The sequence below is a fragment of the Ranitomeya imitator genome, chromosome 9 (assembly GCF_032444005.1).
Source record: "Ranitomeya imitator isolate aRanImi1 chromosome 9, aRanImi1.pri, whole genome shotgun sequence".
NCBI classification, from domain to species: Eukaryota; Metazoa; Chordata; class Amphibia; order Anura; family Dendrobatidae; genus Ranitomeya; species Ranitomeya imitator.
The window spans coordinates 104,935,041-104,951,239 of NC_091290.1; the positions used below are offsets into that span (position 1 = coordinate 104,935,041).

A 16,199-nucleotide genomic window follows, 5' to 3' on the forward strand; every position below is an offset into this window, starting at 1 on the left:
AGCTGTCGAACTTATGAAGAGCTTGAGTCGTGAGTCTGTGTACTTGTAAATTACTATCTGTAAGTGCTGAAATATTGGACTCTTACCATATAAAACCAGATGAAGATTACTGCAGTTTGCTCCTTCATATCCTAGAAAATGGATAAAGTATTAGATCCTAAACCATTAATATGACGGCACAGTGTCAAATTTGTCACATTTTAGCCACACTCCAATGTCTCCGGACTGTCGGGGCTTCTATCTGAAGCCGTGAAAAATGGGAATCAGTTGGAACTGTTGATGGGGCCATTGACTTTAATAAAGCAGACTGAGTCACTTTGTTCTCTGTCTGACCTATTTCTTGACAGTGTCCGCCCTCCTGAGGGGGCCACAAATGCGGAGTTGACCATACTCTGTGCTCACCTCAAAATGGTGGACACTGGCGAAAGCCTTCACAGAGTCACTGACGTGAACATACCCTTAAATTGATGTCCGACATTTCATTTTTTTACATACCGATATTACTAGCAATCAAACACATCTCTAATATATCTATTCTATATCTAATATACAAAAGAATCTAATACTAAAATATAAAACTATAATCTAATATCATATCTAATATACAATTCTGTATATCTATTGTTTTACCTTCTTTAAAAAAAGGAAGGAATTATTGATCTTTATGTCCTAAAGTGTAAACTCTATGTCCTCAGTAAGAAGATCTGAAACAAGTGTGTTAATAAGATAAATCTCACCAAGTCCACAATGGTGTATAATGTCAGGTCCAGGTATACGATGGATGTGGTCCTCCAGTCCTTCACTGGACGCAAACTAGGGGTCCTTGAGAGGTTTAAGGTTTTCAGTACATTTTGGAAACTACAGGCAAACTGGCATTGACCTGTATCTGGAGAGAATCATGTAACGATTATTCATAGCATTTGTCATTGACAATAGATTGCCAATAACAGGTATCTACTTCTGCTGCACTTTCATGGTCACAGAATAATTTTTGGATTATGATCTATAATGAATCTTCCCCTATGGCCTTAGATCAGTAGGGTACCTGCTAGGGAGCCAAGTAATATGATTGTCAAAAGGCTTATATGAAAGGAGGTCCCGGTGCTAAGTTTGCCAAAGCAGTTTACAAATCTACTATATAAAGCTGAATGTGTGTGTGTGTGTATGTATGTCCGGGATTGGCATCTGCACCGTCGCAGCTACAGCCACAAAATTTTGCACAGTCACACGTCTGGACCCTGAGAGCGTCATAGGCTATGTTGTGAGGTGAAATTTTAACCCCGTGCTTTCCAATTCACCAAACAATTTTGCCCCTATCTACATAATGGGGAAAAATGAAAGGAAAAGTGTAGGAGGCAAATTGACAGCTGCCAGATGTGAACAAGGGGGACTTAAAGAATGAGAGTGATGGCGCCAAAGAGTATATACCGTACAGTTGCTAAGGTGGGGCCCCGACATGGGATACTCACCACACACGGGGATATGAACACACACACAAAATGCGCCACACACTACCACGTGCTTGAACACATATTACCCTCAGCACACATTTCACCACAAATACACCAACCTCGCCACATAAAAGTCGAAACACAAAAGTCGCCGCTCAAAACTCGCCACGCGCAGAACTCGCCACATGCAAAACTAGGCTCACGCAAAACTGGCCACAAGTGCAAACCTCACCTCATGGAAAACTCGCCACACGCAAAACTTGCACACGCGGAAAAATTGCCACATGCACAAAAGTTGCAACACATGCAAAAGTTGCCTCACACAAAACTTGCACATACTCAAAAGGCACCACACATAAAACTCACCACGCGCAAAACTCGCCATGCGCAAAACTTGCTGCACACAACTTGCTACACTAACCTGTCACATGCAACTCGACACACAAAAAGTTGCTACACGCATGTTGCCACACAAAACTCATCTCACAAAAGTCGCTACATGCATGTCACCACACACAACTTGACAAACGAAACTCGCCCTAAAACACACACAAGTCTGGTATTATCCTTCAAAAATAAAAATCTGATTAATAAGCAGACAAACTACAACAAATGTACCATATAGGAAATACGGCAGCTGTCAGTCACATGACCTGTCTATTATGTGTATGTGTGAGCTAATATATACTGCCAAGGGGAGGGCTTCCTGTTGGCTGGGGATTTATCAGGCTGCCAATTTAGCTTACAAATACTGAGGTAAAAATACTGAGCAAATAACGTTTGAACAAGGTCTAATACAGGAGGAGATGACACACAGGTATATACTATATACAGGGGAGATGACACACAGATATATACTATATACAGGAGAGATGACACACAGGTATATACTATATAGAGGAGGAGATGACATACAGGTACATATATATATAGGAGGAGATGACATACAGGTATATACTATATACAGGAGGAGATGACACACAGGTATATACTATATACAGGAGCAGATAACCTACAGGTATATACTATATACAGGAAGAGATGACATACAGGTATATGCTATATATAGAAGATGACATGCAGGTATATACTATATACAGGAGGAGATGACACACAGATATATACTATATGCAGGGGAGATTACACACAGGTATATACTATATACAGGAGGAGATGACATACAGGTACAGTTAGGGCCAGAAATATTTGGACAGTGACACAATTTTCGCGAGTTGGGCTCTGCATGCCACCACATTGGATTTGAAATGAAACCTCTACAACAGAATTCAAGTGCAGATTGTAACGTTTAATTTGAAGGGTTGAACAAAAATATCTGATAGAAAATGTAGGAATTGTACACATTTCTTTACAAACACTCCACATTTTAGGAGGTCAAAAGTAATTGGACAAATAAACATAACCCAAACAAAATATTTTTATTTTCAATATTTTTGTTGCAAATCCTTTGGAGGCAATCACTGCCTTAAGTCTGGAACCCATGGACATCACCAAACGCTGGGTTTCCTCCTTCTTAATGCTTTGCCAGGCCTTTACAGCCGCAGCCTTCAGGTCTTGCTTGTTTGTGGGTCTTTCCGTCTTAAGTCTGGATTTGAGCAAGTGAAATGCATGCTCAATTGGGTTTAGATCTGGAGATTGACTTGGCCATTGCAGAATGTTCCACTTTTTGGCACTCATGAACTCCTGGGTAGCTTTGGATGTATGCTTGGGGTCATTGTCCATCTGTACTATGAAGCGCCGTCCAATCAGCTTTGCAGCATTTGGCTGAATCTGGGCTGAAAGTATATCCCGGTACACTTCAGAATTCATCCGGCTACTCTTGTCTGCTCTTATGTCATCAATAAACACAAGTGACCCAGTGCCATTGAAAGCCATGCATGCCCATGCCATCATGTTGCCTCCACCATGTCTTACAGAGGATGTGGTGTGCCTTGGATCATGTGCCGTTCCCTTTCTTCTCCAAACTTTTTTCTTCCCATCATTCTGGTACAGGTTGATCTTTGTCTCATCTGTCCATAGAATACTTTTCCAGAACTGAGCTGGCTTCTTGAGGTGTTTTTCTGCAAATTTAACTCTGGCCTGTCTATTTTTGGTATTGATGAATGGTTTGCATCTAGATGTGAACCCTTTGTATTTACTGTCATGGAGTCTTCTCTTTACTGTTGACTTAGAGACAGATACACCTACTTCACTGAGAGTGTTCTGGACTTCAGTTGATGTTGTGAACGGGTTCTTCTTCACCAAATTAAGTATGCGGCGATCATCCACCACTGTTGTCATCCGTGGACGCCCAGGCCTTTTTGAGTTCCCAAGCTCACCAGTCAATTCCTTTTTTCTCAGAATGTACCCAACTGTTGATTTTGCTACTCCAAGCATGTCTGCTATCTCTCTGATGGATTTTTTCTTTTTTTTCAGCCTCAGGATGTTCTGCTTCACCTCAATTGAGAGTTCCTTTGACCGCATGTTGTCTGCTCACAGCAACAGCTTCCAAATGCAAAACCACACACCTGGAATCCACCCCTGACCTTTTAACTACTTCATTGATTACAGGTTAACGAGGGAGACGCCTTCAGAGTTAATTGCAGCCCTTAGAGTCCATTGTCCAATTACTTTTGGTCCCTTGAAAAAGAGGACGCTATGCATTACAGAGCTATGATTCCTAAACCCTTTCTCCGATTTGGATGTGGAAACTATCATATTGCAGCTGGGAGTGTGCACTTTCAGCCCATATTATATCTATAATTGTATTTCTGAACATGTTTTTGTAAACAGCTAAAATAACAAAACTTGTGTCACTGTCCAAATATTTCTGGCCCTAACTGTATATACTATATATAGAAGGAGATGACATTCAGGTATATACTATATATAGGGGAGATGACACACAGCAGGTATATACTATATACAGGGGAGATGATATACAGGTATATACTATATACAGATGACATACAGATGTATACTATATATAAGGGAGATGACAAACATGTATATACTGAGGTGATGAGGTGAAAATAAGAGGTGTGAGGTGAAAATGAAAAGGTGTGAGTGCAAAATGAGAGGAGTGAGGAAAAATAGTGGAGTGATCAGAAAATGACAGATGTGAGGTTGAAATGACAAGTGTTAGGGGGGAATGAGAGGAGTGAGGGAGAAAATGAGAGATGTGAGGGGGAAAATGAAAGATGTGATTGGGAAAATGAGAGGCGTGATGGGAAAATAAGAGAAGTGAGGTGCTATAACTAACCACAGATATTTACTATGCCCAGGCAACGCCGGGCTCTTCAGCTAGTATATTATATAAGAGGATTATAGCATCGATATTCTATCACTTAACTCACAATAATTATAGTAATAATTATTTTGCCCACCCGTCCTATATATAGGGAAAAAAAATTAGCACATACCCCAGAGGTCACAAACACATAAGCAAAGAACTGACATCATTGTCTGTATTCTCAATAGAACATTGAATGTGGTCAGGAAGGATCCGGAGACGACTCGATAATGATAGTTATATGTCATAACTTACCGAATGCAACAACAGGCAGTAGCAGAAGCACAAGGTAAGGGGACATTCTGCACCTTGAATCCAGGATGAATTTAGCACTCCACCAAATTCCCAGGTTTCCTGTGCGGTTGAACATGATTGTGGGAGGGAACCACTGTAGTAACACTGAAAACGGAAAAAGAATGCAAAAGCTTTTTATAAAGTGGAAATACTTGTTTTGGATGTGTTGCTGTCAGTCAATCTGAAGGCATTTGGATATTTGTTTTAGTATGGCTCTAATCAGGTACGGACTGGGGATGAAATTCAGCCCTGGCATTTGAAATCACACAGGCCCATGCTGTCCCCGTCCCCAAGCACTAGATAGGATGTATTATCCTGGATAGAGGAAAGCAAGATTTACTACAAGACCAATATTTCTAAAGATACCCGTGGCCTGCTGGGGTAAGTGATGGAGTCAGCGACTTTGTGCTCCATCACAACTCTTTACAGTATGGGTGTCTTGATAACATCGGATTCTGTTAACAACGTTGCAGACAAGGTGGCCCATGACTAGACAGGCCCTTCTGGCATTTGCCAGAATTGCCAGATGGCCAGTCCGGCCCTGGCTCTAATCATAAATTCCTGTATATACAAGTGAACAAAATAGTTGGTTCAATTCTGTTAAATGGATTGTCCAGGTTTATCACAAAAGTTTGCAGTCACTCTACATGACTGCAGACTTGTGACTTGTGAATCCTCACATAGCGCACAGCGAGCACTGTCATGATTCTCCAATACCAGCGATGAGACCAGGCAGTCATGTGGCCGCAGGTATACGATATGCATATACTTGTATTTAGCGAGGCCTTTTATGTCTAGTTGGAATGTGGCCGGATGTATGCATATCATCTATAGCAGTGTTCCCCAACTCCAGTCCTCAAGAGCCACCAACAGGTCATGTTTTCAGGATTTCCTTAGTATTGCACAGGTGATGGAATTATTGCCTGTGCAGGTGATGCAATTATCAAATGTGCAATACTAAGGAAACACTGAAAACGTGAACTGTTGGTGGCTCTTGAGGACCGGAGTTGGGGAACACTGATCTATAGAGATGAGCAAACATTTCACTGTTCGGTTCAGATTACAATTACTGAATTTGCAATATTCGCCAATTTATTTGTCAAATATTCGCCGAACATAGCTGAACGCCATTCAGCTCAGTGGGAGGCAATAATAACAAACGCATGCGCAACACCTTATAACGGCCCCAAATGTTGCGAGAACACATCAAATGAGGGACAGACACCAGGAACATGGAACTGCAGAAATCAGCCAGGCATGAGGTATCAGAGTCTGGGACAGCATTTACAGCTTTCAATTGAACATCACAGTAAAACGAGGTGGGTGAGGGATCGGAGTAGGGCCCCTTTGCTGGGAGCCCTGATACCACATACAAGAGCTCAACCTGCTTTCATGCTGAGCCATACTCAGGTGGCACAAATATCCGTTTCTTGGACTTCCATTGTCTGAAAAATCTAAGAATAGTAACACGGGTAGTTGACTCCAATGCAGTGGAGGCCGGACAGTTTCGGAGACCTATTTGAGGATCATGTTGCAGATAGTGCAGCAAGAAGGCACTCATATGTCGGCCTCTAGCATGAGGTCCAAGCCCATGCTGTGTTTGTGGTTGGATAACAGTGATGCTTGTTTCCTCCGTCCCCTCCTGTTATGATCCGGTGACCTTGGAGCAGCATGAAAGCTTTCACTGGAGGAAGTGGTAACTATACTGACCGCAAATCCTGATCTTAACACCGCAACTAGAAGTAGCCATAGGGTGTACCTAACAAACCCTAGACACCTCGTCACAGCCGGAGGACTAAATACCCCTATAGATGGAAATAGGAATACTACCTTGCCTCAGAGCAGAACCCCAAAGGATAGGCAGCCCCCCACAAATATTGGCTGTGAGTAGGAGAGGAAAGACAAACACAGGCAGAAAACAGGATTTAGCAAAAGAGGCCACTCTAGCTAAAATAGGAAAGGATAGGACAGAGTTCTGTGTGGTCAGTATTAAAACCCTTCCAAAAATATCCACAGCAGATTATACAAAAAATTCCTCCATCTAACTAAAGATGTGGAACGTATATCTGCAACTCCAGAGACACCTACACACAGAGCAGGAATACAATCAAAAAACAAGCACACAGCTTGTGTGCCATAGAAAAAGAAACAGAGACTTATCTTTGCTGAATTGGCAGCTAAGCAGGAGAAGCCAGACAGAGATCAAATCCTTCCCAAGAAACATTGACAACTGGTAAGGACTAATGAGTCCTGCAAACCTAAATACCCCAGTCAGAATTGCAATCAGCAGATACACCTGTCCAGGACTGCAGCCCAGGGACAACTGCATTACCACCTACAACCACCGGAGGGAGCCCAAAAGCAGAATTCACAACACCCTCCCGCCAATCACAAACAACAGAGAGGGGACGATTATCCTCTTCATCTCCTGACGGTTGCTTGCCTATCACTTTTTCCTCCACCATTTGTTCCTCGGATCTTGCACCTTCACTAACAGTTTGTCAGTTATCACCACCCCAATTTGATCGCAGTAATCAACCCTCCCTTGGCACCTGACTGTGTGACGACAGTCTGGGACTTTGAGACAATGTTATCTCTTCTGCATCTTCCTCTGCATCCTCCTGCTACAGAAGATAGTATTCTGCTACAGATGGATCTGGATAAGTTGGAAACTTGGGCTGAAAGGTGGCAGATGAGGTTTAACAATGATAAATGTAAGGTTATACACATGGGAAGAAGGAATCAATATCACCATTACACACTGAACGGGAAACCACTGGGTAAATCTGACAGGGAGAAGGACTTGGGGATCCTAGTTAATGATAAACTTACCTGGAGCAGCCAGTGCCAGGCAGCAGCTGCCAAGGCAAACAGGATCATGGGGTGCATTAAAAGAGGTCTGGATACACATGATGAGAGCATTATACTGCCTCTGTACAAATCCCTAGTTAGACCGCACACGGAGTACTGTGTCCAGTTTTGGGCACCGGTGCTCAGGAAGGATATAATGAAACTAGAGAGAGTACAAAGGATGGCAACAAAATTAATAAAGGGGATGGGAGAACTACAATACCCAGATAGATTAGCGAAATTAGGATTATTTAGTCTAGAAAAAAGACGACTGAGGGGCGATCTAATAACTATGTATAAGTATATAAGGGGACAATACAAATATCTCGCTGAGGATCTGTTTATACCAAGGAAGGTGAAGGGCACAAGGGGGCATTCTTTGCGTCTGGAGGAGAGAAGGTTTTTCCACCAACATAGAAGAGGATTCTTTACTGTTAGGGCGGTGAGAATCTGGAATTGCTTGCCTGAGGGTGTAGTGATGGCGAACTCAGTCAAGGGGTTCAAGAGAGGCCTGGATGTCTTCCTGGAGCAGAACAATATTGTATCATACAATTATTAGGTTCTGTAGAAGGATGTAGATCTGGGGATTTATTATGATGGAATATAGGCTGAACTGGATGGACAAATGTCTTTTTTCGGCCTTACTAACTATGATACTATGTTACTATGTTACTCCTCTTCCTAGATGACTGGAATAGTGATGCTGATGATGGCGTCGTCAGCGCTAACCATCTTAGTGGCCTTTTCAAAACTGTGCAGAAAGGTGCAGAGGTTAAATCTGTGCCCACTCCATGATATGCGCCATATCTGGACTGCATTGGCCTAGGCTATACGACATGACATACTGCGTCAGGGCTCGTTGCTGATGCCACAGTCACTGCAACATGTGCAGAGTGGAATTCCACCATGTCGGCACATAGCATATCAACCTGTTAGCTGGTATGGACAAAGACCTCTGTATCGATGCACGCAGATGACCTGATGGGTGCGAACAGCTAAAGTGAGCACACAGCTTCCGTGCTTTCTGCAGTAGCTCACCCAGGCCTGGAAAGTGGAGGAGAAAATGCTGTACCACCAGGTTGAGGAGGTGAGTCTTGCAAGGCATGTGTGTGAGCTTGCCTCGCCGTAGGGTCACCACCAGGTTTGCACCGTTATTGGACATGGCCTTCCCTGGATGCAGGTTCAACGGAGACAGCCATTGCTAAAATTCAGTCTGGAGAGCTGTCCACAACTCTTCAGCAGTATGACTGCAATCTCCAAGGCATCTCAATTTTAACACTACCTGATTGTCGTGAGCCCTGGCTGCGCAGTACGGAGATGGTGGGGATTTGGTCTACACTGTTGAAATGCATGTCTCATTAAGGCAGAGGTGGAGAGCACAGGGGTAGGCCCTAGAGGAGATAGAGGAGGCAGAAGCAGTGGAGGAAGTTTTAAATGTAGAGGTTTGTCCTGCAAGCCTTGGGGATTCCAAGACATGTGGAGCAGTGCCTGCCCCTGCAGCCACCAGAGTCACCCAATTCCCAGTCAGAAAGATGTAATGCCCTTGGCCATGCTTACTTGTCCAAGTGTGTGTGGTGAAATGCACCCTAGCAGACACAGATTTAGTCAAGGAATAGGTGATCTTGTCTGCGACATGCTGATGTAGCACAGGCACAGCTTTCTTAGAAAAGTAATGGCAACTGGTACTGGGGAACTGCGACGGCCATCAGCTTTCTGAAACCGTCTGTATCTACCAGTAGGAAAGGCATCATTTCTGTGGTCAACAGTCTTGTCATGCATAGGAGGAAACAATCTTTTACGTGACCACAACTGCGGTACAGTGGGCTGGCTGCAGTGCTGAGAGAGGTCGGAGAACGGTGAACCGGACAAACTGCCGGACCGTGAGGTAGGTGCAGGCAGAGATATTACGGTGGATTGAGATAGTTGTGGTGTGCTCGTTCTCTGAGATCGGTCAAAAACAGCAGATATGGCCTTTTCCATTACAGATAATGGCGGGCTCTCAGTCAGCATGACTGGAGCGGGTAAATATCCTGAGGTTCTGCGGTCGAAGACCTGCATCTCAATAGTTGGCACAATAACAGAGGAGAAGGAAGAAGCAGCAGATAAAATTGATGGGGCGGCTGATGGTTGTTGAGGTCCGCTGGTCCCCTATTAGCACAGTGGGATTTCCAGAGTAAAGCATGTTGATTGCTCATGTCAAGGTCCATACATGTAGTAGTCAAATTATTGCACTTTTTACCTCTACTCAGTTTTTATGGCAAAGTTGGCTCACCCTTTGTAGTGTCAATAAACGCCTAGGCTAAACAACCCTTGCAACTCCTGTGAGCTGCAGACCCACAGACGCTGCTGAAGAATGCATTGCTCACCGTAGCTGAATCACTACGTGTCTGTGACATACGGTGCAACATAACCTCCTTGTCTTCCTCCACAGATGACCTACTCAGCTCTGTGCCTCTGTGTTCACACCAACTGGGATCTACCACATCATCATCATCATCCTCTGTGTTATCACATTCCTCACCCTTGGAGTTGCCCTCCTCCTCTTTCAGCCCTGACAGCACAGTACAGTCCATGTGAGCCATCAGGATCACCTCTCCTCCTGGGAGTTATTGTCTGGTGACAAGGGTCAGGATGCTACTTGGACCCAACTGCATCCTTCCCTTTATCCAAGCTAAAATAAATTTTGCCCATCGGTACAGATTTCCTCTTCTTGACTCTGTGAAGCTTTTGAGTACACTTCTGATGACCATGTGTTAGGAGTCGAGTTCCCGCCGCTGCACAGGGGGAATCTCGAGCCGTGTCTGCTGCGGTCTCCCATTCTGCATCAGCCACGGAGGGGCCTGCTCAGTGGAGACGTCGGTTCTGGCGTCTTACTCAGCCTGATACTGTGCAAAGGGTTACTGCTGCCTTTTCAGGCTCTGCTATTGTCTGCAGCGAGCAGGCTTTTCTGGGACTAAGTCCTGCTTTGCACACACTGAGCATGCCCAGGGTAAGATCTCTCAGTGGAGGTCTAGGGTCACATGCTCAGGTACTGCAGCGACTTCCATTGGTCCTCCAGGAAGGCCCTGTACCTGATCAAGTTCTGTGGCAGCCTTCCATTGGTCCTTCTTGGAAGGTCCTGTACATGCTGCAGCTATAAAAGGTTTGCATGGCCGCACGGCCATGCGCTAGTATCACCTCATTTCATGAGCTTGTTAATTGTGGTTGCGCCTGTATGTGTGTGTTCAGGGACCCGGCTGAAATAAGCCCCTAGAATATCGGCACCTCCGGTGAGGAGTATTGCATGAATGTATTCAGGGACCCGGCTGGAATAAGCCCCTAGAATACCGGCTCCTCCGGTGAGGACTATTTGTATGCTTTTCTGGGTGCGTGACCACTGACTGCCTCCAGCTCAGCAGTTAGCTGTGTTCCCCTGTAACGCTAACAGGGCACAGCATCTTATTTCTAGCGACTCTGTGGAGTTAACAGAGTTCCCTTATACCGCCATCTAGCGACGCCATTTGCCAGCAGCAGGTTCCTCTCCTGCACGGTGGACCCGGGGTTGCGAACGCACTTATTTATACATATATATACTCGGTGCGTTCCGCCAACCCTAACACCATGGCATAGAATGTGTGAGGAGCTCTTCAGACTCACCCATCTGTTGTTCTGTACTGTCAGTTGTATGGTTGGAGAGTTGGGATGCAGGGGGAAGCAAGTGTAATTGGGGTGCCACCTCTGTGGATTGTACTGGGAGTGATGTTGAGGTGGAGGAAGAGGGGGAAAGGCCACTTAAAGCTGCGCTTGCCATCCACTTGAGCACGTTTTTTCTGGACCTCATCAACAAGGCGTACCGCTGTGCATCTGCCAAAGAAAGGTAGTGAAGTAGCTCATCTAGTAACAGAAGTTGTCAGTTGTCTTTGCATAATACGTGACGTTGTTGGTTCATTAGTGCTTTGATTGTGTCATTACCACCTACCCCACGTATACCTTGAACACCAAGTATAATCCTCCTTCCACCATGACTTTGATTTTTCCCAGTCATGTTGCTCAGATAGTGTGGTAGGAACACAGTGTAAGCAACAAAAAATTAGATTTAGAAATATGGCATCGAGTTAGTCACAGAAGAAAGAATTGTTTGAGTGTAGATGATGCCTGTATGACAAAGAAGATATGCTCCAAACAATTTTAAAATTAGATCTCCCATACTGTATGACGTTAGTAACAGAAGAATTTTTTGCCGCCTGTGGATTAGGCCTCTATAAACAGAATAGGTGCTACAAACAATTTGAAAGTGAGATGTCCCCTTCTATACGACGTTAGTAACAGAAGAATTTTTTTGAGGCATGTGGATCAGGTGGGGCACCTGCTAGGACCATGGGTTACTCTGGCTGGGTCTGGCGGTACTTAAAGGGGTGGTCATGGAAGCGGTGACCCGGTCCGTGGTCCTGGGTGTCCAACAAAAATGATGAAGGGAAGTGGAAAATAAAGTCTATGGGGGATAATTCGTGATGCCACCTGTGGTGTTCGGTTAGGATGGCCGACGCTGCTTAAAGGGACCACTAGGACAGATGGTAATGCAGCGAGGATGGTTCTGCTCCCCACAGGTGGAGCGGGGCCCCAGGGCTACTGGTACAGTTAGTAAGAGGGATGATTGATGGTGGGGTGCAGGGCTGAAGGTGCAGGAAATAATCGAAGGACACAGGGATAGCAGTTTCCTTTACCTTTTACTGGAGAAATGCAGGTACAGTCCAGGGTACAGGTAACAGGTGATGATGGGGTCTGGGCAGCCTGCATACAGCTTGGGATCCACCTAGCCAGGTGGGTTCGGAGGCCTTCCTTCTGAATTGTATACTCTGACCCTTGCTACCTGAAGCTTTGCACAAGTCCTCTCAGTGTCTGTGCTCCCAACCTGTATGGCTGACAGCCTGAGCCTGTCATGGGCACTGCCTTCTCACTGGCAGCCCCAGGCTCCTGACTTGCTGTGGTACCTCCAGGTGTCAGGTGGGCCAGGAGACCAGCAATCTCCTGCCCTCCAGGTTCAGTGGCTGGGTATGCAATTGGAGCGCCCCCAGACGCAGGGCGAGTTACTCGATACCGTTCCTCTCTGTCTCGGTTCTGAGGTTGTCACGGTGGCTGGACCCGGTTCGTGACCCTGCTAAGTGGCGTCCAATGAAAATTGATGAAAGTCGGCCAAGGTTTCGTGATGCCACCTGTGGTATTCGGTCAGGGTGACCAACGCTGCTTGGGGCTCACTGGGGTGGTGTTATGGCAGCTAGATGGTATACCTTCCCACAGGTGAAGTATATCCTCAGGGCTTCCCAGTGGTGTAGGTGGTGATGATGCGAGGCGCGGGAAATAACGAGGACACAGGGTTGCAGTCTCTTTACCTTTTACTGAAGGCTTCGGGATCCGCAATCCAGAGCACTGCTAACAGGGCTGGCTGAGACCGGCCGGTCCGAAGGCACATCCAGAGTTCCCTTTGCAGGTAGAAATCAGTGCCTACCACTAGCGCCTGTGTGTTGTGGTTCTTCCCTGCTGAGCATTCGGGATAGTCCTCACAACTTTCGTATTCGTTCTTTCTCTCTCTCTCCGTCCCCCAAATTTATCTGGATAGGACGCACCCGTTTGACGGGAAGGCTCGGAGCTATTCTGGGACCCTAGAGACACCCCTCTCCACGCTTGCCCCCTATGTCTTCTTAGGTGATGTATGGTAGACAGCCAACCTATAATCAACTGTCCTGCCGCTGTTTGAAGTAATGCTTGGAGTCTGTTACTTCCTCGGTGTTCCGGCCACCGGCTACACGCCCCAGTAGGATGTTGCCGTTCTCGGGGCACGACTCCTACTGGCTCTCCTTTGTGCTTTGATCTCGTTTCTCACTTCTCCACAATATCCTTCTCTTCGTGTCCTTTCTTAGGATGCCGCCGCAAGGTAGTACAGGCGCGGCTCCGTCACTTTCTACTCTTTCTGCTAGGTACCTGCCAGGAACCCACCCCTGACAGGTCCTCCCTGGAGCTCTCCCAGGCTGCGTTCTGTTCGAACTTGCTATCCGACCCCCAGTTTTACCAGTGTGAGGAGTGGCCTAATACATAGTGTCTTTTGCTCCCCCTGGTGGCCGGAGTGTGAAGTGTAATGTGTGACTGTGATACCTGGTCAGGTGAACTCCTTTAGTGCAATCAGACATAACATCACTCCCCTTAGTGGCAGAGCGACATTACTGCAACGACCAGGACTCTGGGGTGCTGCACATTTCCTACACCACCACGGACTCTGGTGTCCGGTCTCTTGGCGCTTTCTTCTGGGGTGAGCCCAGCCGCAGCTCCAGACCCCAGGCTAATCTCTTTTGTCTCCTCTTCCTCACTGTCCCTGCACACACTCACTAACAGACTGTGTAACAGCGCCCCCAGGCCAGAATTTTATAGGGAAGCTCCCCTGAAATCGGGTTTAGAGCTCCCCTTTCTGGTCTGGAGTCAGGACGGTGTTGCATGTTAGTAGTCCCTGATTAGAGGATCAGTCCTTGCTTCCAGGCATGACATCACCCCCCATCATCATGGGGAAGGCAATGCCATTGTGGCAACCGAACTCCTGGGGTGCCACAGAAGCCCTCCCCTTGAGAATTTACAAGGGGAGTCTCATGAGAACACAGCCCCCTTAATTTTAAACATGCTTTTATAGGTGTCTCATTTTTCTAGAACAGTTTTGAAAGGGTTAACGAATCCTGGGTAAGCTGTGCTATGAACGAGCAGGTTTTATCTGGTTCTAGCTTGCTGGCTTCCTGCCTTTTTTGTTTGAATATAATTGGCTGTTATAGATAAGTGCGGGAAGAAGTTAGATATAAAAATCAGCTGTTTTGAACAGTGCCGCTTCTGCAACAGCTGATTCAGAGGGCTGAGGATGAAGGTGTGACACCCCAGAGTCCGGTTGCCACGGTGACATTGCCTCCCTCTGAAGGGTGATGTCATGACTGAAAGCATTAATACACAGCATGCATCACAGGTAATACACAGCATGCATCACAATTTCATCTCTAGGCCAGAAGGGAGAGCTCTAGACCTGACTTCTGGGGAGCTGCTCTCTCTGGTCAGGAGGAGTGTTAAATATGCTTATTTTGCACGTTTATTTAATCACGACTATTCACCAGGTCTTAAAGAAAAAATGTCATGATATTTTCATAAAAAATGTAGTGGTTTATTGAATTGTCCACAGAAAAACTACATTGCAGCAAAACATAAAAATAGTTGAAATAGTTACGAACAGATTGCCCATTTGTAAATATCAGCGCTTGTTACTCATCGTTTCTGAGGTGGAGTAGAAGTCATCTTTATTTTCATGGAGTAGAATCATGGCTACCAGCTGTTCCTTCCTTGTGTGACTTGTCTGACGTCCATGGAGAATGATGGTGAAGGCAGGAGATGACAGCCCCCACATGACAGCCCCCACGCTTCTGTGAGTCTCAGTTTTATGTGTCCTACAGATCACATGTCCTCTCTATATGGTGTTAACTACAGAAATAGCTTTTGTAACATCAGCGAGAGGTAATGTGCTCAGTACAGAATTGAGAATAAGAATAATTCAATTAATAATATTTAACAAGGTGGGGTGAGTTTAGTCTGTTAGGGAGTTAGTCAGAGGAGAGGGGAGAGAGAGGAGTGGAGACAAAGGCTCTGGGGAATTGCAGCTGACAAGAAGGACGCCAGAGTCCTTGGCTGTGTGGGTGCTGTTCGCCCCTACAGCCGAATCTGGAGGGCAGGGAATTGTAAGCTCCCTGACCACACTGAACACCTGGAGGCACCGCAGCAGGCCAAAAGCAGTGCCCGTGATAGGCTTGCACTGTCTGCCATACAGGTCAAAGCCAACAAGCAGGAGAGAGCCACAGCTTAGCTACAGGCAGCATGGACCCAAAAAGAGTCAGGGTGGACCCCCTGAATGCTTCCAGGCTAGCCGGACTTCTTCTGTAATCTGTAACTGGTACCCCGGATTGCATGTTCATCTACCAAGAAGTAAAGGTAAAGACAAGTGCACTTTTCTGCGTCCCTTGCTTATTCTCTGCACCCCAATGTTCACTACCACCCGAACCAACTGTTATATCTGCCCTGGGGCCTGCTCTACCTGTGGGGAGCTGAACAATCTTTGCTGCATCACCATCGGCCCCAGTGGACCTGAACAGCACGTCAGCCATCCCTTGCCGAACACCACGGGTGGCGTCACGAATCAATCCCATATAACTTTTCCCCCTTGCATTTCTATTGCATGCTCAGGGCCACGGAGTCGGGTCACGGCACCGTGACTTCCCCAAAGAACTGTCAGACCCAATTCCGAGTACCTCATGGCACTG

At 46.0% G+C, this 16,199-nt stretch overlaps 1 protein-coding gene across 1 annotated transcript in view; it reads right to left on the bottom strand.

Annotated features, from left to right (window-relative positions):
• The window catches only part of LOC138649799 (5-hydroxytryptamine receptor 3A-like), a 140,093-nt gene that overhangs the window by 98,158 nt on the left and 25,736 nt on the right, over window positions 1-16,199 (bottom strand). The window contains exons 9-11 of the mRNA XM_069740501.1: window positions 4,996-5,139; window positions 738-886; window positions 87-131 (exon numbers count right to left, since the gene is read on the bottom strand). Coding sequence (XP_069596602.1) covers window positions 87-131; window positions 738-886; window positions 4,996-5,139 — 338 coding nt within the window. The remainder of the gene's footprint in view (window positions 1-86; window positions 132-737; window positions 887-4,995; window positions 5,140-16,199) is intronic.